Consider the following 24,405-nt stretch of genomic DNA (forward strand, 5'->3'; position numbering starts at 1 on the left):
AGCCAGGTGAAAATATCTTGTTTAATATTGTTATATAACAGTAAAATACTTAATATTAAGGTGTGAATGGAACCCATTCATAGATACAGATGAACATTAATAAATATAGTTAATCACTTAATAGAAGATGAAGCCCCGGACTATTGGATGATATATCAAACTGTCACAGCACCTTTGAATTACAGTTTTTGAGAAATTATTTTCTGCTGTATATATCTTCTGTTTTTGTTTTTATATCTCTATTTAAAATTTTATATTTCACTGTTTTTTACTTTTACATTGTCCTCTAATATCGCATGGTGCACGGTTGCTCTGTGGGAGCACCCTTAATTTCGTTGTACAGTACATTGTGCAATGATAATAAAGGCTATCTTATCTTTGTCAAGCTTGACAAGCTTGGCATAAATAAAATATGTCGTCTCATCCAAACAGGTATCGTATTAGCTGTAAAACAGGGTAGTAAAGTGCTGTAGTGCAGCGGCAGTTCATGATTTCCCCCTGTGAGGCAGTAACGGTCACCAACGTGTATGCGCAGGCGCAGTGGCACTTCACACAACCGCAGTAAAGCAAACATGGCGGCGGCCGTCGACAGTGTTGTGAAAGTGTAAGTTTATCTTTTATATATTGTGAGATTAAAAACGAGCAGCCACACGCAGAGGCGAATGTATAATCGATTAATCGTCATGTTACGGCAGGAAGCTAAAAACTAGAAACATTGCAGCCTCGGTCTTTGAATTTAGCATTTGTCCCGAGAGAATAACGTTACCCACTGAGCTAATGTTAGCCTGTTAGCTCTGGGCACAGATAATGAGGGGGAGCTGTGTTTTAGCCACTACTTATCCCTAATGTAGCGACTCGTGGTTGTTTTTAAGGTGGTGTTAAACACAATATATGTTCAAACTGTTGCCTGCAGGTGGAGGAGAGGGTTAATCTATTTAGTAAGCCGTCGGTTCGGCGGGTGCTTTGTTGTGACGAAAGGCTCGCTAACAATCAACCTTTTGTTCTGACGTCAGTCCACCGTTACTGTTGCGTGTTGGGCATCGTGAGTGTGTGTAGTTAATAAATGCAGATATGGGAAACGATACAGTCAGAGGAACAGTCTATGCATGGCAAGCGGTTTAAACATTTAACAGCTAGACTGGAAAAGTATTGCAGATATCTTAAGTTCTATTCTTCCTAGTTAAAAATGAACATTTCAGATATCCACAAACACATTTATTCTTCGTATTTACAGTCGTCATGTAAGATATCCACAACATCATTCTTGCCATTCGTGTGTGCAATTACACTTTCGATGAACATTAGAATAAACATTCTGGATATATGTAATGTCATTCTGACTGGGAAAAACTCCCACGTGAGATATCTACAGTCTAATTGTCACTAGTCATGATTTTAATTTCAGATATTCTAAATGAAAAACCATTCCAGATGTTTCATAATGGGATTTTGTCCGACCAGTTGCAATGTCATTACAGATTTGTACAACTGCAATTTAACCAGTAAGACTTTCATTAACAATAGAGATGCACCAATCATATATCAAATCGGATCGGATATCCAATCCGGTTATTGGATCAGTGCATCTCTAATTAACAGCTGTTTGTTTTACACACTTCCTATTATTTGTATTTTTCTATCCTGATATATTATTTGACATGTTGGTGTCCAACTTTTCCATTTCAGGCTGGGAGAGCAGTATTACAGAGACGCCATGGAGCAGTGTCATAGTTACAATGCTCGCCTGTGCGCTGAGCGCAGCATCCTCATGCCTTTTCTGGACTCTCAGACTGGTGTAGCCCAGTCCAACTGTTACATTTGGATGGAGAAGAGACACAGGAGTGCAGGTATACCATTTATGCATATTGACAATTCTATATTATCAATAGTCTGCTTCAATTTCAGTTACATCATGATGGTATGATCAAAAATACTTTTTCAAATACTCCGCAACTAATGATTATTTTTTTATTTTAGATTAATCTGTCGATTATTTTCTCGATCAATAAATTAGACCGGTCTCTCAAATGTAAAAAAAATGCTGAACAATGTCACACAGTTTTTCCCAAAGCCACAAGAATATTTCCTCAAATGTCTTGTGTTGTCCACAGCTCAAAGATATTCAGATTGCTGCCATAGAGGAGTAATCGTTATAGATGTTTAGTCATTTTAAATATTTTTTTGTATTTAATTTGCACTGTACTTTGTAGTGTGCTATCTGTACAAAAAACACTTTTCAAGACCCGGTTGTAAGTGTCACAGATCACTCCAAAACTCACTCCACCTGCCTGTTCTGCTGTATGTTCTGTGTTTCATCAGGTGTAGCTCCAGGGCAGCTGTACACCTACCCAGCCCGTCGCTGGAGGAAGAAACGCCGTTCTCATCCCCCAGAGGACCCCCGTTTGGCCTTCCCCCCTCTCAAAGCAGGTATCACCGCAGGTGGGGCAACTTGTAACCCAGCAGAAAAACAAACAAGTTGGGTTCATTCATCCTGGTTGAACTTTACCTGTAACTTTAAGTAATTATAGCTTGTAGATATCTTTGCATACTTAGCGGTCACATGTAGGAGGCCACCTTCTCTTCATTCATTTCGTAATATTTGTGTGTCTGTCTGTTTCTGTGTTCATGTCGTGTCAATGCATGTGCTACAATTTGCTTGTTGTGTTTAACAGATTTGGAGCTTGGTCTGAAGCGTGATGCGTTGGGGCCAGTGGATGGCAGCAGTCTGGAGGCCCTGCTGAAGGGGGAGCCCCTCGACAGGAGAAGCGGAGTGTCGGACATTCGTGGCTCTGAGGATGACTCTGTAACCGTGGAGCCTCCTGCCACATCGGCAACCACTCACACATCCTCCGGGCGTGTCCGCAAGGTATGGCTCAAAGCTGGCTCTGCACTCTGGATTTCTGCCAGTGCAACTTAAATCTAGAGCCTCGCAGCACAACTAATGGTTTGCGTAAAGGCGTTAAAAGATTACATTTACTCAACAGATTAAAATGCTCTTAATTTAATGACGCAGGTCATTCTTGAGCGAGGATATTGTTACTAGAGCAAAGGACAAAAAACAGGGACGGATTCAGGTTGTACCACAGTCGTTTGGTATTGGATGGCATATTGTTTTAATTTAATTTTGTTTTATTCGTCCGTAAATGGTTTTAGCTTTCAACTTTCAGCCAAGTCAGTCATAGTCTGTGGTTCCCCGAGCATGACAGAATTCTTGTTTTTATAAAAAACTGTCTGATTCTCCTACATGATTCATTAAACATAGTTAACATGTTTTGATGCCAATACGATTGTAGTTAAATGCCTGTACCCTGATGCACCCCTTCACCCAGTATGTATCCAGGGTCGTCACCATTGCACCCGCAATCGATCTGGTCTGACTCGTTCTCTTATCCTTCAGTGATTTCATTTGACAGCTGCCTGAAAACTTCACCATGGGAAACCTCTTTTAGGTTTCCCAAGTAACAGCTTATATATAGTTTTGTTATTGTAGTAAATAAATAGAAGCCTTTGTCAGTGTAAATTAGGGTTGTGTAGAACCCGGTAGTAGAATGAAGACTACCAAGACCTAATCCAGACCCTCTCACCGCAGAGAGTCCTTGACCACGATGACTACTTGGACGATCTGGATGATGACGACTTTGAGGACGAGACACCCAAGAGACGAGGCAAGAGCAAGTCGAAGGTCAGTCCCACTTCTTTTCCTGCAGTCAGTTCCCTGTGGGATTGATGTTTCAGCAGTGTACAATGTGTCAACTGTTAAATGGATTCTTTAGGGTCGCAGTGACAAGAATGGCAAGAAAAAACAGGAGGCTGCAGCTGCAGCGCTGGAGGAGAGGGACAAACCTTACGCCTGCGACAGTGAGTAGAAGCTTCCTTTGCAGCGGCCATGTGTGTCATGCATGTCAGTGAGAGAGGCTGTTGCTTTCCCCCCTGAAAGATTAAAACAAGCCTTCTACCACGCATGGTTGTGATCCGAAAGAGCCGAAAATTAAGATTGACAGCATAGAAATTTAAAAAGTTAAAATGCGCCTTTTAGGTTTTTACCAGAGATGCCGCTCCGTGTGTATTCTGTAACTTTTTGCCGGCCACTGTGCAAATGCTCACCTCTCCGCTGTATGAGTTTGCGTCAGCCAACTATTAACCATGTGAAAAGTTTTACATTTTTTAAAACTTAAGCCGTGTGTGGGGTGATGAACGGCGTAGCTTTGTGGTTCCACCTTGGGCCTTTTTGGACGGTAGTTAGAATTAGCCGCCATCACTTTAACACTTTTGTATGACCGTATGTGTGTGTGTCAGTCTGTGGGAAGCGCTACAAGAACCGCCCTGGCCTGAGCTACCACTATACACACTCTCACCTGGCCGAGGAGGAGGGCGAGGACCGCGAGGAGATCGAGGCACCACCCACTCCTCGCCAGCCTGAGGAGCAGAAGAGTGAGTCACTCTCTAGTGCTGAGAGAGAGACTGAGAGAGAGGGGAGGGGCTTTGTTTGCATGCCATGTCGCATGTGTTTGTTTGTAGGGAAGTCTCTCTCTCATTTCTCTTTTTCGCTCCATTCATTTTTTTGATTTTCATGATTTTGAATCCCAAAGTTGGGATAAGATTATATGTTCCTGACTAAAACATGCTTGCACAGTTGGGATTCTTGGCATTTTTTTAAGCATATCCTCCATCTTTTTTTTCCCTTCCCTCCAACATATCCATCGCATTGCAGTTATTTTCTTCTGTGCACGCGACACCGTGTTAGAACATCCATTCAACAAGTACGTTTTGTCAGTTGTCACCCATTCATTAATTTGGATCATGAGTTAGATTCATCATCCGCCAGTAACTGAGATAAAAAGGTTGCGTTTGTCTGAGGCAGCATGAAAAGGTTTGTAAAACTGTGCTTCAAAGTTTAAAATGTTTGATTTATAAACTGTATTTTTCCTACAGTTAGATGGTAACATGTTCATGTGGAAGAAGATAGTGCTATTTAACTCATCTGCCTTGATAAGTCAGTTTATAGACGCTGTTTAAATTTGCACTGAATGTTTTCTTCACTCATTCTCCCACTCAGCAACCAAGAAGGGTCCTAATGGGCTGGCACTGCCCAACGACTACTGTGACTTCTGTCTGGGAGACTCCACTTTAAACCAGAAAACTGGCCAATCAGAAGAGCTGGTGTCCTGCTCAGACTGTGGACGCTCAGGTATGAACTTGTCATGTCTCTTTCATTGCTAATTGACTGTTCAAGAAAGGCCTGCCGCTTAGTAACTGTTGCCATGCCTGCTGAGCTTTCTGTTCACGAATGCCACATAGAACCGTCCACATGGTTATTTTTATCTTACTTGACAACATGTCTCCCATGTCCATTTTCTTCTCATAGGCCATCCAACATGCCTGCAGTTCACACCAGTGATGATGGCTGCAGTGAAGACCTACCGCTGGCAGTGCATCGAGTGCAAGTGTTGCAACGTCTGCGGCACCTCAGAGAACGATGTGAGCCCTTTTAATTTTTTTTACTGAAATAAATATGTTGACCCAGGCAACTCATTTTAGTCCCGTTTAATTCCTTCTTTCAGGTTTAAATGGTTAAACCATCCTTTCCTGCTCCCTGTGATCACCTTTACTGTGTTTTAATGCAGCATAATGCTATGTTCACTACACCCACAATCCAACAGCACTGTCTCACTTTCCCCGCTTGTCTAATTTTCTCTTGTCTAATCAGTAGACTAAACATGGTGGTGTGTTTTTGCAGGACCAGCTACTGTTCTGTGATGACTGTGACAGAGGATACCACATGTATTGTCTAAGTCCCCCCATGACTGAACCACCAGAGGGTAAGCTGACACTGAACAATGAAGACTTGAAGGACATGTGTATGTTGTTATCATCACTTTCAACGATGCACACGCCTTTACCCAGTATGTACAAGGTGTCTATTATGGCACCGCAGTCTATCTGGTCTGATTTGTTCTCTTATCCTTCAACCATTTAATGTGACAGCGGTTTGAAAACTTCCCAAGACGACGCACCCTTTACCTTGTACATTCTTGTACATTCAATGTCAGTTTTGACATTGATTTTTAGAACACAATCGGCGCACCCACATTTGGCTTATTTGATCTGTGCGGTTCTTTAATTACGATTGCAGTAAACATTCCTCCTCAGCATCAACCCACATGAACCTTTTTTTTTTTTTTTTAAATGTCTATCGCAGGGAACAATCATATCCAAATAGTCGTCAGGACTGCCTTTTATGGTGGCACTCCTACTCCTACATTTGCAATCGTGCCGCGCTGAAGCCCACCTCTCAACCTGGCAGTGGCCGGGAAGCGTGCCGTGCCTAGTCACGGTACAGTTGCACTTGTACTGGTCAAATGGACTAGACTTTAGCTGTGAATCGTGCTTGGGCAAGCTGATACCAACACACAATGCACCCTTGAACATCGACACTGATTTTTCAACTGTAAACTCATCTGCGGCACTATTGGATATCGGAGCACACAGGGTTTCCTCCTGATGACAGCTCTTGTAGTTAGTGTCTTTAGCAGGTTGTTTAATGTGAACTGTACAGCAAACTTACAACTTTAAACGTCCGGTAGTGGGAACTCTGCATATTCCTCACAGTGATGCTTGACTACCTGGTGTTGTATTCCTATTCCTGTGGTTTCCTGATCACGCCCTCACTGTGTTTATGTGTTGTACAGGGAGCTGGAGCTGCCACCTGTGCCTGGCTCTGCTGAAGGATAAAGCCTCCATATACCAGCAGAACCAGAGCTCTGGCCCTGAGTGACATATCGACATGCCCCGCCTCTTCAGTAAAAAGCACCCCACCCCCGATGGAAACGTCAGACTCCTCTCAGTCCGGAGCTCCAGGCTCTGTCCAGATGTAGCTGAGCCAGATCGCAGATCAGCTTTAGAAGTCTTAATGTCTACAGCGTCAGTGGGGGGGATCAGTCAACATGGGGATCAAACTATCACTACCAACCGGCCTGCAAAGCCCCCGCGGTTTGCCGTCAAACATACATATTTTGCGTATATATAGTATAGACACACAGTCTGCTCTGGACTGTTACACACACTAGATACAGAGACAGAGAGCATGCAGTAACCATAGTAACTGCTGTCTCCATGGGAGCTCCCAGGAGCAAACGGATTAGCATCACAGCTAATTATCTGCACCATTTCACACTCAAATACACAGTGTGGACTGTCAAGACAACACCGTTTTTTTTGCTAAATTATCTATTTTTACTCCCTGAAAGTGGGAGAAAAAAAATGACCACGTATATGGTTGAGGATTATTATTATTACTATTGTTATTGTTCTGGTTACTAGTGGACTTTTGTAGTGGCATTTGCCTGTGTACTTTTGTCTGATCCATCAGAGCATTAATCTTTTGAAGAGGTTTCCCCGAGAGGAGCCGATCAGTGCCAAGGTCCACCATCGTACACACAATAATGACCCATGGAGCTTATTATGATCATGTCAATCATCTTTGTTTCATTTTATATCTTTGGAGCAAAGATGGTTAAAAAAGTCTTAATTTGTTGCCAAGAAAAAACTTTGACTTTTTAAGCCTTAGCACACGTTTTTTTTTTGGCCATTGCTACGTTAGGGTTGCACCGAACCCAAGATTTCATCTCTGATTCTGCTACTGGATTAATCTATTCCTTTAAACAAACACTTAAGAACAGAGCATACACTGTAAGTTGGACCCACAAGACACAAAACATTAGTATAACGCTGGTCTTAGATATTATTTATCCAACAGACGGTTAACATTCTCTTATTTTGAAAAACCTGATAATGCTGTTCTTATCGGGGGAAACTGACCAATAAATGAAACTAATAATCATAACGGTGCATCCTTTCTCAAAAGATGTTTCGTGCTGGCTTTTGAGAAGCAGGTTAGGGGTGACATCACCCTTCACAAGTCATTTTTAAACGGCTGCCGTCAAACCGATGACACGCAGAATCATTCACAAACTGTAGCTGCTTTTATCATTTGTCACACGAAGGCAGATTTGCATGCAGATTGCACCTGTATGAATGCACACACACTCACACCACAAGTGTTTTTTGTTTTGTTGTATTGGTTGTTTTTTTTTTTACATTTTATATTACCTGATATTCCATTGGTACTGGGAGTTTTTCTAGTAGAATTTTGTAAAGTCTATGGTATAGAAAACACTTCAAGTATATAGCTCCTAATGCATTCTATGTACTGTATTGACTTTTTCTATTTTTGTTATGACTGTGACATGTTTGAATTTATTTGATTATTCTTATATGTCAGACCTCCATTATGAGTATTTGTAAAATGATGTACTTTGTTGTACTATTTTTATTTTTTACATTTCTTTGGTATCAAAGCCGATTTAGCCTGACAATAAAAATCACTTTGAATTAAGTATCCATGCTTGCTTTAAATAGATATTTTCCTGCTGGAATTGAATAATGTACTTGATTTACATTATGATCAGGTGACAGAACTGCAGGTGACTGATGTGTCTGTCCACACTACTGACTCCATTTGTAGTGTAGGAAAGTTACGCACAAATGAACTGGAGGAGCTACTCAGCTGTAAAATGTCTACTGGTGTGACAACCCCGAACCGTTTTATTTTTATTTTTTTAACACTTTGACTCCACTGGTACATGTATTGTACCATTTCCTGTTGGTACAGTATAAAATAGTGGGTACGGAAAGTATTCAGATCCCCTTAAATTTGTCACTCTGTTAATTTGCAGCCATTTTTCCCTCATAAATGTACACACAGCACCTCATTTTGACAGAAAACGTTTTTGCAAATTGGACCTCATGGTTCTCATTTGCTCTGATGTGCTCTGAGCTGTAAGGTCTTCTAGAGACAGGTGTGTGCTTTTCCTAACCAAGTCCAATCAGTTTAATCAAACACAGCTGGACTCCCATAAAGGTGTAGAACCATCCCAAGGATGAACACGCCTGATCTAAATATACCAGTGTCACAGCAAAGGGTCTGAATACTTATGGCCATGTGAAAAACTAATACAACTCTGTGTCTTTCTGTCAAATGGGGTGCTCTGTTTACATTTATTAGGAAAAAATCCATTCAAATTGCAAAAGGCTACAAATGAACAAAGAGTGACATTTAAAGGGGTCTGAATACTTCCCGCACCCACTGTAGACAGATTATTTCTATACTGAGAGGAAAAACATAACATATTGTGTAAGGTATACAATCACTATGCAGTGTGTCATGATCGTCCATTACGATGAATAAATGGTGACGCGTCCCGGCTTTGGCACTTGGACAGCCTCCAAGTTCTAGGTTACATACTGTACGTCTGTCAACACACTAGTGACAGCATTACCTGCAGCACAGGTTTTAATGACTGGGGCAGGATCACAGCTTATAAAACTGATGTGAAGATAATGTCATGGTAAAAAGTACGGCATGACAAATTTCATCTTTTTAATTTTGTTTGAAGGCATGTTATATGTCATAATAAATCGTAGTATAGTATACCGTAAAAAGTATTGAAATTAGTAGTATAGTATGTCATGAAAGTATTTCATAGGTCATAGTACATTGTTGAAAAAAGTCACAGTATAGTATGTTGTAAAAGCATTTTTTTTAAAAGTCATAGAAAGGTCATTAAAGTCACAGTATAGTATGTTGCAAAAGTAATAAAAACATCATAGTATAGTTTGTCGAAAAAAGTTGTCCAAAAGATACTTACGCGTGTCTAAGCCAGTCATAGCATGGATTCTTGAAAAAAGTCAAGAAAAGAAACAAAAGTGTCTGAAAAAGCAAAAAAAGTAGTTTACTATGTCCAAAAAGTCAAAATATAAAATGTCCAAATGCTTTAATCAGTCATAGGATAAGCTGTCTAAAGCAGTCATGGCATCATTTGTTGAAAACAAGTCATAGAAAAGTTATAGTGTGTCCAAAAAAGATAAAAGTCATAGTTTAGTTTGTCCAAAAAGTTAAAAAAAAAATCTAAATATATGTTCAAATAGAAGCTCCAATAAAAAGGTCACAGTAAAAGAGTATATCATAAACCTTTTGGGTGAGTTATGCATCCTTCCCCATTGGCAGAACTCAGTCAAACTGTTGGAAAAATGCTGCATTTTAGAAATTGCTTTGGTTTGATTGTTTATGTGTTATTGCATATTTCTCATTCTTGTCCCATTTATTAATGTCATTAAAGTAAAAGAGAAGGGAACTTTCCAAAAGAGAAACCTCACAGAACAAAACATTTTATTTCACTCAACACACATTCAAAGATTCTCTCCAAACACCGACGTTCAAAAACACTTTGAATATCAAACAGTCGCCTTTGAGCAGCGCAAAAACACCTCTGTGCTGAGAAGCTTTGAGTGCGGTGGGGCTACGTTATGTACAAGGCCAAGACAACGGTGGCTTAGTGCAATTATCTGGAGCGTGATGATCAGCCATGCTATGCTGTTTATAACTACGGACACAAAGGCGGGATGAAGACATTTGACTTTACATAAAATAACTTCACACATTGAGAAGCAACTACATAAGCTAACATGTGTCATCATCGTTGAGGTTACTTGTGGCAGTCATAAGGTATTAACGAGTAAACTAACACACTTTGGGGTTCCTTATACAATACTCTTTGTTTCAGAATACAAATCCGGTACGTTATAAATTTGTTGTGAGACAGTGCAGTATCAGCTGGGTGTGATTTCACAAAATCTGGGCTTTAGGTGCTCGGTACAAAACTATGTAAAATACTCGTTTATCAAAGGTAAACAACGCCACACAGCCGGTGTCGGAGTAGCGTCGCTCAAACGCGTGCAGCCCCCATAGTGTGAAATGAAAATTCATCTGTTTGTACATTTGATGAATCATGGCAGCAGTGAAGGTGGAGAACGGGGCGGACCTCTTGTGTGTGCGTCCTTTTGTACGGGGGAGTCCTCTACAACCTCTCGAAGCCGACGGAGCAGAGAAGGAAGATGGCGTAGAGCAGTATGAGACAGAATCCCAGCTTGCGGTCCAACTTCCAGCAGTTCAGATGGACACTCATGACCTGCGGAGGGACGGACGATAGAGAGAGAGAGAGAGAGAGAGCGCCACTTCCTGTTGCACTGACCTAAATATAATTCCAAGAGCTCTCATGAAAAATATAAAATAAACATCGCCGGCAGCTGATGTTGGTAACGACTTTGTTCACTCATCTAAGAAATAATGAGACGAATGAACTGAATTTTGAACAACAATGAGCAGACAGAACGGACATGTAACTCACTGTGAGTATGACTGAGGCCAGCAGAAGAATCACTGAGTACACCAGACCTTTGCTGTTGATGGTCACCTACAAGACAGAGATGGAAAAAGCATTAACACGTTGTTGTTAAATCAAACAATGATAAACGTGTGTTACAGAGTACTTTCAGGATGCTCTACACTTAAATGCAGTACCGACTACATCCACATATAAAGACTTAACCCCTTCTTTGAAATGTTGAACAATATTGAGACTTAAAGCACAATGAGTAGGGTTGTCGGGGGAACTCTATAAAAACGTTGCGACCAGGTGCAAGATCGTAAGCTCGTAACCAACAGGACGCTACGAAAATGGAAGACAGAGTGTAAAAAAACCTGCAAATATAACGAGATGAAACGCAAAGAGGGAAATGTTTGTGGCTGGCCTTACAAGAGTGTATTGGCCTTTTGTATTCAGTGTTCGGGGGAGGATTGTTGGTCCAAGAACAAGCTGGACAGGGTTGTTAATTTGGGTAGAAAGATAACTAATAACAAATGGGCACAGCAGATACACTGCACCCTCCAATTTCTGATTTCACCAACGATGCTTTTAATGTTTTTCTGACATTTTACATTATGTGCTGTCATGAATGGCTGATGATGTTCTTTCTTTTACGCTCTTTGTGCTATTCCACTAGGGGCAATAAAGGTTTCATTCAGTCATTCATTTACCTGTCAACGAGCACCGTAAGCCCTTGTTGGGTGGAGGAGGAGGGGCCAACTTTGAATCTTGTGTTTACAAATTGCAACCAACAAATCTTTCAAAAGTATTTTCAGGATGGCATTTTTGCCACAAGGTAAAAAGGGGAAGGACAGCAGATAACCAACAGGATAATGCTGTTTTTATAATCACGGTTTAAGTCAGCTGTTCAAGATATCACGTCGGGAAACAAGATGTTATCTTTGTGTTGTGCCGATTGAAGCGACTGAGAGGGAGCACTTGATGTTACCACTGATCCGTAGCTGACGATCAGAGTCCTCAGCGCCCAGGGGAAGCCCAGACCCAGCAGCACATCAAAGATATTACTGCCGATGGAGTTGGACACAGCCATGTCACCCATCCCTGCAACATTTCACGTGGAAATATGTAGCGTGAAGCGTTCCAAATGACATTAGACATCCAGTCAAACAGCCTGAGATTTTACAGATTTCAGTCAAGAATAAACCTGATTTAGTTTCATAACATAGCAAAATGTGTTTAAAGAAAAAGCTAGATGGTAAAAATGGTTTAAACGATGCAAGTATGTGTTTTCAACACACCAACACACACACACACACACACACACACACAAACACACACACACACACACACACACACACACACACACACACACAGACACACACACACACACACACACCTTGTCGGGCGACGATGAGGCTGGCCATGCAGTCGGGGACACTGGTGCCGGCGGCCAGAAACGTGATGCCCATGATGACTTCTGGGATTCCAAGTGTGTAGCTGATTATGGTCACCTAGACAGAAACACAGAGGGAGGAGGCTGTGGATATTTGTGTGTGTGTGTGTGTGTGTGTGTGTGTGTGCCCAAGTGTGCCAGTGCATCAGTGTGTTTCGTACCATCCAGACCATGAGGTAGGAGAAGAGGGCGATCCAGAGTGTGGAGGACAGGAAGGTGAGCAGGTACCAGCGTTCCCACTGCGGTAGGTTACAGTCGGGGATGGTGAAGTGAAGCAGAACACTCACGGGCCAAGAGAGCAGCCACTTCAGACGCACACACCAACTGTCTGAAAACACACACACACACGTTTCCCCACAGGGATCATTACAGATTCATCTAAACTTTTAAATGATTCATGTGGCGCAGCCTGTAAATCTTAGCATCATCCCTTTTTAATTAGCTCCATTAGCAACAGATCTCTCTGTAACCGGACCAAAGAGGAAGTGTTTGTTTGCTACAGCAGCATCAACGATGACAGTCTGACTTGTGATTGATACGCATCTGCTTGTTGCTGTAGCAAATTGTCCAAATCATTTTAAAATTTAGAGATTTTGTAGCTGACACAAGTGACAATATGTGAGTGTCTGCGTTCCTTCACCACTCACCTGGCAGCACGAAGGGTTTGAAAGGGGCGTTCTCCTCCTCTCCTTCCTCCTGCTCTTCCTCTTCCTCCTCTTCCTCTTTAGGCTGCGCTACACCACCTCCACCTGTGGCTCCCCCCCTGTCTTTACCCCTCTCCCTCTCTCCCTCCGGCGGCTGCCCATCCTCATCGGCTGCAGTGCCGTTCTCCCTCCCCCACGGCCCGTTAGCACCCAAACCTTCCTCCCCTGAAGCTACCCCTTCCTCCGGGCCTCCCCGGGCCCGAATCAGCCTCTGCCTCTGTGGGTGCGGGAGGGAGTGAGGGTGAAATCAAAGAAAAGGAGAAAACAACATGATAAATGACTTTGTCTGACTGTAGCGCACAATATGAGAACTGGCAGGAGGACGACCAGCCAGCCAGGCGTGTCCACACATTCATCCGAGGGGATTTGGGAAGCATTGATCGGGGTCATGCTGGTGCAGAGCAGCGGCAGCAGAGGAAGTCGCACTTTAATTTGGTGCTGGAAATGGCAAGCACACATGCAGGAGAGCTGAGAGAGCGAGGGAGCAGATTTGGAGATTGAGGTCTCGTCTGCTCTTGTGTCTGGAATAATATCAGGCAGCAGTCTGTGTGTGTGTGTGTGTGTGTGTGTGTGTGTGTGTGTTTGTGGGCAACAAACAAGATGAAATTAAGTCCCATCTCCCCGTCTATCTGAAAACCTCTTGTATTGAACAGTGCTGCGTAGTAGGACGAGTTTTGCATCACAGTATTTTTGAGGATTCCGGCGGTTAAGGGTATATCATGGTATTTTTTTTGCATGACTGGGCCATATTATAGGTTTATAGAGGCTTAGTGCCGTTCGGCAAGGTCATTTTTGAAAATGTACAATCATTAGTGTTACAAATTCCTAATGTGTCACAAATTGTTGTGTGTCATGGTGTTTTTCCCTGTTAAAGACAGTTAGTTGTGGATTTATTATTATCAAAGTCATTTCTGATTCTGATATTGTTTCGTTAAAAGTAATAACATTAATAAGAAGGCTAAGCTGTTATAGGGCTTCTCTTTAAATACACTCACAGCTTGCCCTGACCGTAGCACTCTTCGTGGCGAACAATATTGCCTACTGACGAGTTACATTCAATACAATTCTCATAATGGCCGATTGTGTGAGAATTGAGAGATAAATAACCTTTGAGGTTCTGTACAGCAAAGGAAGCAACTAATAAGACACAAGTTTTCACAGTGAGGCCTGCTGTTTTTTTTTAAATAAGTCGATATAATGACGAATATTCATTCATTCATCTTCAACCGCTTATCCCGGGGTCGGGGTCGCGGGGGGTGCTGGAGCCAATCCCAGCTGACATCAGGCGTGAGGCAGGGTCCACCCTGGACAGGACGCCAGTCTATCGCAGGGCACATAGAGACGAACATAGACACACAACCATTCACACCTACGGGCAATTTAGAGTCTTCAATCAAGCTAACACATGCATGTCTTTGGATTGTGGGAGGAAACCGGAGTACCCGGAGGAAACCCATGCACACACGGGGAGAACATGCAAACTCCACACAGAAAGGCCCAGGCCGGGATGCGAACCTGGAACCTTCTTGCTGTGAGGCGTCAGTGCTAACCACTACACCACCGTGCAGCCCATAATGACGAATATGTTTTTGTAATTTCCCTTGTAAAATATAGAGAGCGGAGACAGCAGGAGGGGAGGAGGGAGCCGGCTGAAATAGTCTACATCGGGTGAGTCAGACTAGATAAGTATTATAATATATTGAAAACACATTTCTCTATATATACATATAAATGAATCAAAGTAAAAACTCTAAAACTGTTTTTTGCCAGTTATGTTAGGGCTTGTGATGCTACAGGGTTTTCTTACTAAGACTTACTTAGGATCGGATTTAGGAGTAGCTGGTGAAGCCCAGTTCAGGTACAGAAGAGTAAGTGCGGTGATCCTTCATTATATTTACAGTATTTTTACCAATATGAGTCTGTTCATTTGACAGTCTCATATTGCTTTTTTACAATGCTGCACACACATTTAAATACCCACCAACCGAGCTGAAAACACCCTGGTGACCATGACGTTACGTGAAAGGTGCAAGCGCGTGCAGTGTACCTCGTTGATGACCATGCGTCCTGCCATGCGCAGGCGGGTGAAGGGGGGGAAATGCGGGGTGATGAGAAGGCGGAGGCTTGCCTCTGAGAAGGAGAGTGGGTGGGGGTGCAGGCTCAGCAGCTCATCCACCATCACCACCCCTGAGTCCTGGCCGGCCACCACACATGAATCTGGGGACAGTGGGGCGGACGTGGATGGTGGTCGGCAGGAGATATCAGTGGAAAGAAGAGTATACTTTAATAAGACGATACAGACAAACAAGAAGACAGAAAAATCTTGTCCAGCAGAGTGGTCTAGTTCTATTTCAGCCTGTTGGAAATCCACAGGGGAACAGAAATGGGTTTGAGTGGCAGACAAAACTGTGTCACTAGGTCTGTTGAACGCTGCTGCGAGAGGGAAACGTTTTCATGTTTCCGATGTACACATGCAAACATACAAACACGAGCTCCTGCACCTGGCTTCAGTGGCACCATGTCGTTGTCACAGTCTCCAATGTTTCCGACCGCAGTGGTCCGTCGCAGGCTGCTGAGACACGGCCGACCTGCCCTGCTGCAGTGTCTCTCTGCCAGGCTGCACAGAGATGTGTTGAACCTACACACACGCACGCAAAGAAGTCGTGTCTTTAACGGGTATAGAGCGTGAGTTGGCCAACAGGATGGAAATGAGAGAGGAAGAGAAAGAGACTCACTTCATGATGATGATGTAGAGTCCGTACATAGAGATCAGGATGATGGTCTCCCACCTGAAACATGCACACAAACAACAACAACACAGACCCATAAACACAACATCAACAATGACAAACTGATATCCAAACATGCTGCTGAATTACAAAAATGTTCAGTCTTACCACATGACTTTTTCATCATAGATCACCTACAAATACAATGAAAATATACTTTAATTACATCTTTTTTTAAAAATCACTTTTTACATGTCTTATCAAGGGAACATAAAACTAGAACTATCGCCTGTGGTTGTTTGCCTCCCCAACCAGTCAAGTTTCAGTTTACATCCAAACTGTCCCGACTTTAAAGGAATTTAATTAAAGGTATTACGTGTATTATTTTGTGAAATGTGGACACATCCAAGTGCCAAATTTGAATTTGAATCACGTTCACTCTCGTAGGGAAAGACGGACAACCAGAAACAATAAAAGCTGATTGGCTAATTCTTCAAATCAGCAGTTTTTCTTTAATTAGTTTTTGTTTTGTTTGATTTAGTTGCTATTGTTAAAGCGTCTTTGAGCATCTGTAAAAGCGCTTTATAAATCTGATGTATTATTATTATTATTATTATTATTAATATCAGCCAATATATTGAATAGTATTAGCTCCTCACATCCAGCTTACAATTTAAAAAAAACAAAAACATTTAAGGGATCCTAATGAAACAATATTTTTGTTATGTGTTTAAGACAGAATAATGAATTGATATTGGCCTCAAAAGTAAGTGGTTTGTCTCTACTGGGAGCTATATACACTGTTGTTTGTGGACTTAATAAATCGGGGAGTCAAAGTAGGTAATTTCTGGTGGAATTTACTGGAGGGTTTCTCACCAGGATGAGCACCACTATGGACAGGATGTAGAAGACAGCGTCACGAAACAAAGGCCACCAGCTCAGAGAGATGGGCTGGAAGGAGACGCACACGGCACAGTTTAACCAGTTAAATCAAGCTACAGGTGTAAGATAAAGTCATATGATCATTTCTGGACCAGAGCATTTTACAAAGACAGGAAACAATCTTAGAGATAAGACGGTTTCAGTTTCTTTTTTTTTGCTCCTTTGAGCTTCAGCTGTACCTGTCCGGAGAAGATGCCGCAGAGGCCGATGATGACCAAGATGTTAAAGACAGCGGATCCCACAATAGTTCCTACACCCACGTCTCCTTTTGTGATAAACACCCCTAAAAACACAGAACAGGAAAGAGCAGGCCATAAATCATCAGCAAAAAGTTATTTAATGTGGCAACAAGAAACGGTGGATTGTGTCTCTCTGCCAAACGTAAAAGTGTACAAAAGTATACAACATACTACCTCTCTCCTCTGTAAACAGAAATAACAACCACAAGGGCTTTTATCTTTTCTATTCATTCCCAGCAATATTGCTGTATGTCACTCCAATACACATGAAAACCAGCCTTTTTTTCTTTTGAGAGGCAATATATGAGGAAAGGTGATTAAGCCACATGGGTTTTTCATTCTAACAAACAACAACAATACATCTGTTTCAAGGCCATTTTAATAAACTGTATCTATCAAAAGTAGCAGCGTCCAGGATAAAATCCCCAAGAGTGTTGTCGTTTCTCACATTTCCAAAAAATGTGTGCAGTGGTTTGTGTTTTATATCTGGGCCAAAGTTTCCCAACACTTTGAACAATGTCCTTCTGTGTCAGGAGAGGTCAAGAAGCAACGGGTTTATACAACGGACCTCCTCTCAACTTCAGGAGAAAAACAAACAACAACAGTAAAGGAAAAAATATGTAAAAAGAAGCCAACATCTCAGTAAAACCTGAACTATTTGTGTGTGTGTGTGTGTGTGTGGGGGGGGGCACTGTTGAGAACATCTGGGCCACTGAAGTAATGTGCAACACTGAAACGTGCTCTTCCCTAAACGCTTTAAATCAGTGCTTCTGCCGACAGACACTTGACTCCTCTCAGTGCTAATCAGGTGAAAATTCATATGATTGCAGGTAATTGCAGCGCTGATGGAGCAATCATTGGGCCCATGAGAGTAATTGATTAGACAAGTGCCACACTGACCAATCAGAGAGGTGAAAAGCTCAGGGGCGGAGCTCCCAGCTGCCATGAAGGTTGCCCCGGCAACATCCTGACTGAGCTGTAGGTTCTGGAGGAAGAGGAAGAGGAGTTCAAACAGATTAGGACGAGGATGGTGTTATTCGATTTATTTCTTTTTATCAGCAAATCACAAATTGTCAAAAACTATTAAAAACACATAATTAGCCACACTGTTGCACTTGTTGACATGTTCCTTTATTATGTGGGCACTGTAGTTTAATTTGAGTCAGTCCCACATGCTTTAAATAATCCAAAGTGCCCTAAATGTGTATTAATTCACAACTGGAAATAGTCCCCAACCACTGCACTATTTAGACCTGTTTGAGTAATGTTTGCCATAAAACTAAAGTGACCAGCTGTTTCAGGATATTTTGAGCCTGTAAAAAAAACCCAATATTTTTGTAGTCTGTTATTAAAGATTTACGTATTCAGTTGATAAAAATGCTCATGGGGCTAGGTGACACAAATAGGCGAGACTTTTATGATATCTGGACTAATGCTTCATTGGTTTGTTTTTTTTCGTGGGTAAGAAAAATGACTCCATCCTTGTACTTTAAAGTTTAGGATGTAAAGAAAATAAACAATCCCAGTTCACAAAAAGACAACATCAAATATCTAATTGTGGACTCAAAAACAGAAATCAGATTGGCCTGCGAATGTTCTCATTTTTCCAGGTCATCGTTATCCCCAAAGCAATTTAATTTAGAAGCAACTGGACTTGGTTGTTTGTCTAGGAAGACGTTTCACCTCTCATCCAAGAGGCTTCATCAGTTCATGTACGCATCTGACCAGGCTGGGACTGGTCCAACTAACTGGTGTGGAGATCCAGGTATTTAACCTCTCACAAGGCCAATGATGTCACTGAAACCCTTTGTGCTCCAAGTGCCAACGACCGTCGTTAGAGTGCAAAAGTATTGAAATCATCGCTAAACAGAGGAGGAGGTCTGAGACACCACTTATCTCCAATTTACAATGCTGCCCTTTCATCCCTTCCCAGGAGATTCAACAATTTAACCTCAAAGAACAACTGTTCACACATGGCCCGGGTGACCCCAACGACTGTCGTTAAGGCTCAATAGAGCACTGACGAAGTCGAAAAACCTACTTCACACTAACGACTGTCACTCTGACGTCTTGGATGAGAGGTGAAACGTCTTCCTAGACAAATAACCAAGTCAAGTTGCTTTTGACTGAAATTGCTTTGGGTAAAAATCAGGTTGTTTTTGAGCTCAAACCCAATACAATGTGTATTAAACATGTCTTTAGTTCATACCTCTGATATTTTCTCCAGCGATGGCACAAAGTAAACATCACACACGATGGCCAGCGCGTGGAACATGTAGATCGCCTGTGAAATACAGGAGACACCTTATTGTGAGTTTAATGCAACAAAATTAAGCTCCCTTCATTTCCTATTCTGGTGCTCAGGTCGATACTCACACAGAGAAGATGAAGGACCATCGCTCCCTGTCTCCTCTGCTCCCCAGTGAAAAGGTCTTCAGGAAAATCACTGATAGCTGGAGAGGAGATGGACAGAGAGGGGTTATTCTTCAACTAGAACTGAAACGATTAGTGGATTAACTGATTAATTAATCACAGAACAACCAGTCAACAAGTGATATCTTAGTCGTATGTCATTTTCACAGCAAAAATACCAAGTTCCAGGCTCCAAATTAGAAGATTTGCGGCTAATCTGTCTCTCCATTGTAACTTTTAGGATTGATTTTAAACTTATAACTTTTGAAATTAAAGTTATTATAGTGTCTCTGTATTTAAAGGAGTTGTTGCTCGCTGTGACCTCAGAGAGTGACTTCAGGTTTTCAGAGCAGGGACTTGAAAACTTAAGGTGATCATGATTTTGCTTTAAGCATTTCCAACCGATGTTATCCAAATCTCTATCGTTATTATTCTTCCGTATGTTTTTTCAGTCGCCTCTAGCTGCTGCTTACTTTCAGCTACAAAAACCATCCAACTATCGAATTGTTCAGCTCCTTCAGCTGATTTATGCTCATCTTCAACTTTTTTTCTGCCTTTCATACTTTTTCATATACTCAGCCTTTTTCATATTTTTTTATAATGCAAAGATCAGCTAAAATACTCTTAAACACGCCCCTCTTTGAACCTGATCTAGTCCCGCATACTTCCACCTACAGACTTTATTCTAACTTTAAACAAACTACAAGACTTTGAACTACTTAATTCTTACTTAGTTTTTTTTTATATATTTTAAAGTTTTTTCTATGTTTATGTTTTATTTTAGACCTGATCAGAGTTTATATGTGTATTGTGCCGGTAGAGTGAAGAGAATCCCTTTGATCTCTCTTCTCTACCTTTACTTTTCAGATATAATTTTGATTTGGAAACGAGGCGTTCTTGTCTTATTTTAGAAAATGTGCTCATTGTAGCACTAGTATGGTAGTATAGTTATAGTTTTTTAAGGAAGTGCCGTCCTGCTCTCATTGACTCCAATGTTAAAATTTGTTCAACCCAACGATCGGAGAGAGAAAACTTCATGATTTTAAAACTATGATTTATCAGTAATTTTTAATGTCGACCAAACCCTCATAATGCTCAAAGTGAAGACATTTTTACAATACAAGTCAAGAGTCACAAGTCATTTCTATGCATTTCAGTGCAGAGACCAAAGATGCAGTTTGACCTACATATAAACTGATCTCCATGGCAACCGTTGATTTGTCTCAGCTACGCGATGAGGTCAAAAGGTCAGTCCTATCAGATCTCTGCTGGGAAAGTAGGGTTGCTGGTTCAAGTCCCTGTATGGGGGAGCTGGCCTCTGATTGGCTCTCACAGAGCTGGTCTCTAATTGGCCCTCACAGAGCTGGCCTCTGATTGGCTCTCGCAAAGCTGGGCTTTTGCAAATATTCAGCTGTTATATTAATATTGTCTTCAAATATTCAGTTTTTTTATTTTTGCAAACATTAAGCTGTTTTTCACTGTAGCTTCAGCATTAGAGCATTTCCACGTACTTCTGCAGGACATGCATTTCCTAGCTGTCATATGTAATAATAAAATTAATATCTTTAAATATCCAGGCACTGCCTCAAGCTTCAGAATATTATGATTGGCATTTTTTATTCAATTATTGAAGGAAAGTAATCAGCAGATTAATCAATAATGAAAACAACTGTAATTTGCAGCTCCACCCTGAGCCCCCTGAACACTTGTGTCGGCACTTATGAAATGTGTGAGCGTAGTATGACTTGTTGTATCCCTTAGCAACAAGATCTGAGACGGCTTGAGGTCAAAGTGGTGCCACGATCATATGACTACGCTACTATTCATCTGCATTATAGTTGAGTTTTTCACCCGTTTTCTTTGAACTCACTCGTCTTGTGACTTCACAATGTCCCTCATGTCATCTGCACCAAGATATTTATGTTAACATTATTTTAAAAATCCAGCGATTGAGAAGTAGGCACACTTTATTGATAAACAAAGGGAACTTCAGAGGCATCTAATTTGGCCAGGTTAGACGATGCATCACAACCAACCTTTTTCTAACTGTAATGTTTTGCTAGATGGCTCTGTCTTGCACAAACTAATGCTCCGACTCACTGCGGCACGAACAAAAAAGTATGTTTTGAAGCAGCTCAAAAAAACATTAAAAAAAATAAGACCTCTTGGAAACTTTCTGATTCATTTGAGAGTCAGAGTTTAGAAAACCTTCCCTGGAGATAAAAGGTAAGACATGCATGTGAAACAAGTGTGACTAAAGTGGGTGAGATCCTGCACAGAGGCAACATTGTGCAGAAGAAGCTATCATGCATCACATGTAGAGACAGAGACAAAGATAAGGTCTGACAATATGACATCTGTCACATGATTTTGTTTGGACGCAGAAGAGTTTGTTTTTATATTAATATAGGAAAAATGGATCTTTAAGGCCTTGAAGTTAATCTGTACTGTATTCTCCCAAAGCACTTGTTCTAGCTCAATATATGCATCTCAGTATATTCTCTGTAATTACAAAATCTCTTCATCTCACATCTTGACCTCTTTCAAAACAGCCAAACAGAGCCAAGCACACACAATGAGAGGTTACTAATCAGCAGGTCATTGCATCGGGGCAGGCACTTTGAACAGCTCCAGATGCACAACCAACCAACCACAAATTCAGCATTCAGTTTCCTAGCAACTGGGTCCCCTCAAAGGTCTAACTGTGTTCAAGCATCTAGAGTTGGAAGAAATGAAGGATGAGGTGGATCGATGCACGGAGGAGATAGACTTTACATTAAGGGAGACACTCTCTCTCACGCACACACGTCACTAAGATCATCACAGTTTAGTCACTAATCAATAAGATTACGCATTCTTTACAGTATGAACATCCAAAGCTAAATGCAGTCCTGTCAGTGGTTTAAAAAAAGTCCTCAGTCAAACTCAACATGGTCACAAGTGACTGTACGTGTTTTAACTTGAGGGAGAAAACAGATGAGACTATCTTTACTATCACATATGCACACACAGTTATATTTATATATATAATCACATGGTAAAATGTCTCACCAGATCTAGAGATACTGTCAGTCTGGTTGTTGTTCTTCTCTTGCTGGATGAGCTCTCTCTTGGACAAGGCGATGTCATGATCCACAGTGGGTGCATGAAAGCCTCAAAAAGGAGATTGACATAAATACAAACATTACTTATAAAATATGACATGTTAAAGTGCATATCTTAGTGTTTGTGAAATACATAATCCAAGTTGTCTACTGTGCTGCTAAAACACTCCTTTGAGGTTGTAATGAACTATTATTACAGCAATCTACAATTTAAATAATGTGATTTGCACGTTATCATACAACACAATTAAGTGATGGGTTTAGCGCAGATGAAATCAAGACATTTAAATGCATTTTTCCCTTTGAAAGCACCTGTGAGATCATTGAAGTTAAAGATCCAGGCGGCTGCGAGCAGACAGACTCCAACCACGCAGAACCGGGGGAGGAGCCGCGTCTGCCTCGGTCTCCTCGGCGCCTTCATCCCGCCAGCCGCCGCCGCTCACGGGCTCTCCGCTCAGAACATGCCGCCGCTGTCCCTGCTGGTCCGGTCCCGCCCCACAGACTGGATCTAACTGGCCCGTGGCTCCTTTTTCCCCCCAAAACAGATTTATCGTCTTTCAGCGTATTTTAGCTCTGGGCTTCATTCACGATGCAGGAGGACGTTTGTCGGCCCGTCATCAGCATCCCTGCACGAGCCACCGCCAACGCAGCATCCGCATCCACGAGCTCAGAGACTCCAGCAGAGACACAACGGATGAATCATCAGCAGCTCCGACATGAAAACCTCTCTGGATTCAGACCGTCCTCTCTCCGCCCTGCATCCGATCCCCCACCGTCTGATGGTCTGCACGGGAGGAGGTGAAGTCACAGCCAAGAGCAGCAGGGAGCGCCTTCAGCTGGGAGGGGCGACGGGAGCAAAGACACACATTTACTGGTGCGTGGCGTTCAATACGTGAATAATGTTGCAGTCTAATGAACCCGAGAGACTAACCTGATGATAACGATCATGAAAATAATGTTTTTTTCCCCCCAGACTGGACTGGACTCTCACCAAGAACTCATCTTTTTGTTTATAGGATAGGTTCACTTCATTTAAGTTAATGCAACACCCACATGGCCATATGTCCATTGCATGAGTTATTATTAAAGATCCTGTCTAAAACTATTTTAACCCTCATGCCTCAATCAAATTTACTAACGCGCACAAAACACTGCTATTAAATCATTATATGAATCCACCCCCCCCCCCCATAAATCTCTTAAACAACTTCAAACCTGCTCAAAACTACCAGTCTATCATTTTCAGGATTTTAACCTTTTGATTGAGTTTCATTATTTTCAAAGTTTTAGTGATTTATCAGATAAAAATGAAATATTTTCCATATAATAAATAGCAGGTTGATGAAACTTTGCTGGTGATTAGAGTCACGGATATGTCAAAGTTAGGAAATAAATTTGATTTGATTGCATTAGTATTTTTAATGCAGTTCAAGATACTAACGAGGGTTCATGTTAATTACATCTGAAGTGCTCTTTCTTTGTAAGAATGACTTAAAGAGTTCAGCAGCCTGAGTTAGAAAAACCAAGTGGATTTCTTCCTCTTTTCAGGAGAAAATCTTTTTTGCTTCAACAGGAGCAAACTTTTAATCAGCACGCA

The 24,405-nt window shown here is 41.6% G+C and overlaps 2 protein-coding genes across 4 annotated transcripts; one reads left to right on the forward strand and one right to left on the reverse strand.

The window, feature by feature from the left end:
* The first annotated feature begins 570 nt into the window (after nt 1–570).
* Nucleotides 571–8,364, forward strand: LOC310948514 (zinc finger protein ubi-d4-like). Of its 3 annotated transcripts, none has more exons than XM_083915667.1 (11): nt 571–604; nt 1,687–1,847; nt 2,320–2,439; nt 2,673–2,866; nt 3,590–3,682; nt 3,774–3,858; nt 4,297–4,431; nt 5,057–5,188; nt 5,366–5,478; nt 5,738–5,819; nt 6,690–8,364. In XM_083915667.1, the coding sequence occupies exons 1-11, from the start codon at nt 573–575 to the stop codon at nt 6,773–6,775; spliced, it is 1,233 nt and encodes a 410-aa protein (XP_083771793.1). In that variant the 5' UTR covers nt 571–572; the 3' UTR covers nt 6,776–8,364. The 3 variants fall into 3 exon arrangements, with proteins under 3 accessions (XP_083771793.1, XP_083771794.1, XP_083771795.1); XM_083915668.1 differs by having other exon boundaries at nt 2,320–2,427; XM_083915669.1 differs by lacking the exon at nt 4,297–4,431.
* Nucleotides 8,365–10,916: 2,552 nt separating this feature from the next.
* LOC310948055 (sodium/potassium/calcium exchanger 3-like) lies at nt 10,917–23,229 on the reverse strand (the record flags this gene model as incomplete). The annotated part of the gene is made up of 17 exons (XM_083915060.1): nt 10,917–11,027; nt 11,247–11,312; nt 12,214–12,326; nt 12,622–12,736; nt 12,840–13,006; nt 13,326–13,599; nt 15,430–15,599; nt 15,884–16,020; nt 16,118–16,171; nt 16,280–16,305; nt 16,988–17,062; nt 17,233–17,336; nt 18,193–18,277; nt 19,502–19,576; nt 19,669–19,745; nt 22,756–22,857; nt 23,121–23,229. 17 exons carry the CDS (start codon nt 23,227–23,229, stop codon nt 10,917–10,919), a joined length of 1,860 nt encoding a protein of 619 aa, XP_083771186.1.
* Nucleotides 23,230–24,405: the final 1,176 nt, after the last annotated feature.

This window comes from Echiichthys vipera, assembly GCF_963691815.1.
Source record: "Echiichthys vipera genome assembly, chromosome: 6".
Classification (NCBI taxonomy): domain Eukaryota; kingdom Metazoa; phylum Chordata; class Actinopteri; order Perciformes; family Trachinidae; genus Echiichthys; species Echiichthys vipera.

Bases quoted from the DNA above. Each gene is read 5' to 3' on its own strand.
- LOC310948514 (XM_083915667.1), top strand. From the start codon at position 573: ATGGCGGCGGCCGTCGACAGTGTTGTGAAAGT. The intron at 1,848-2,319 runs GTATACCATTTA...GTGTTTCATCAG, and splicing joins GAAGAGACACAGGAGTGCAG to GTGTAGCTCCAGGGCAGCTG. The intron at 5,189-5,365 runs GTATGAACTTGT...TTCTTCTCATAG, and splicing joins CTCAGACTGTGGACGCTCAG to GCCATCCAACATGCCTGCAG.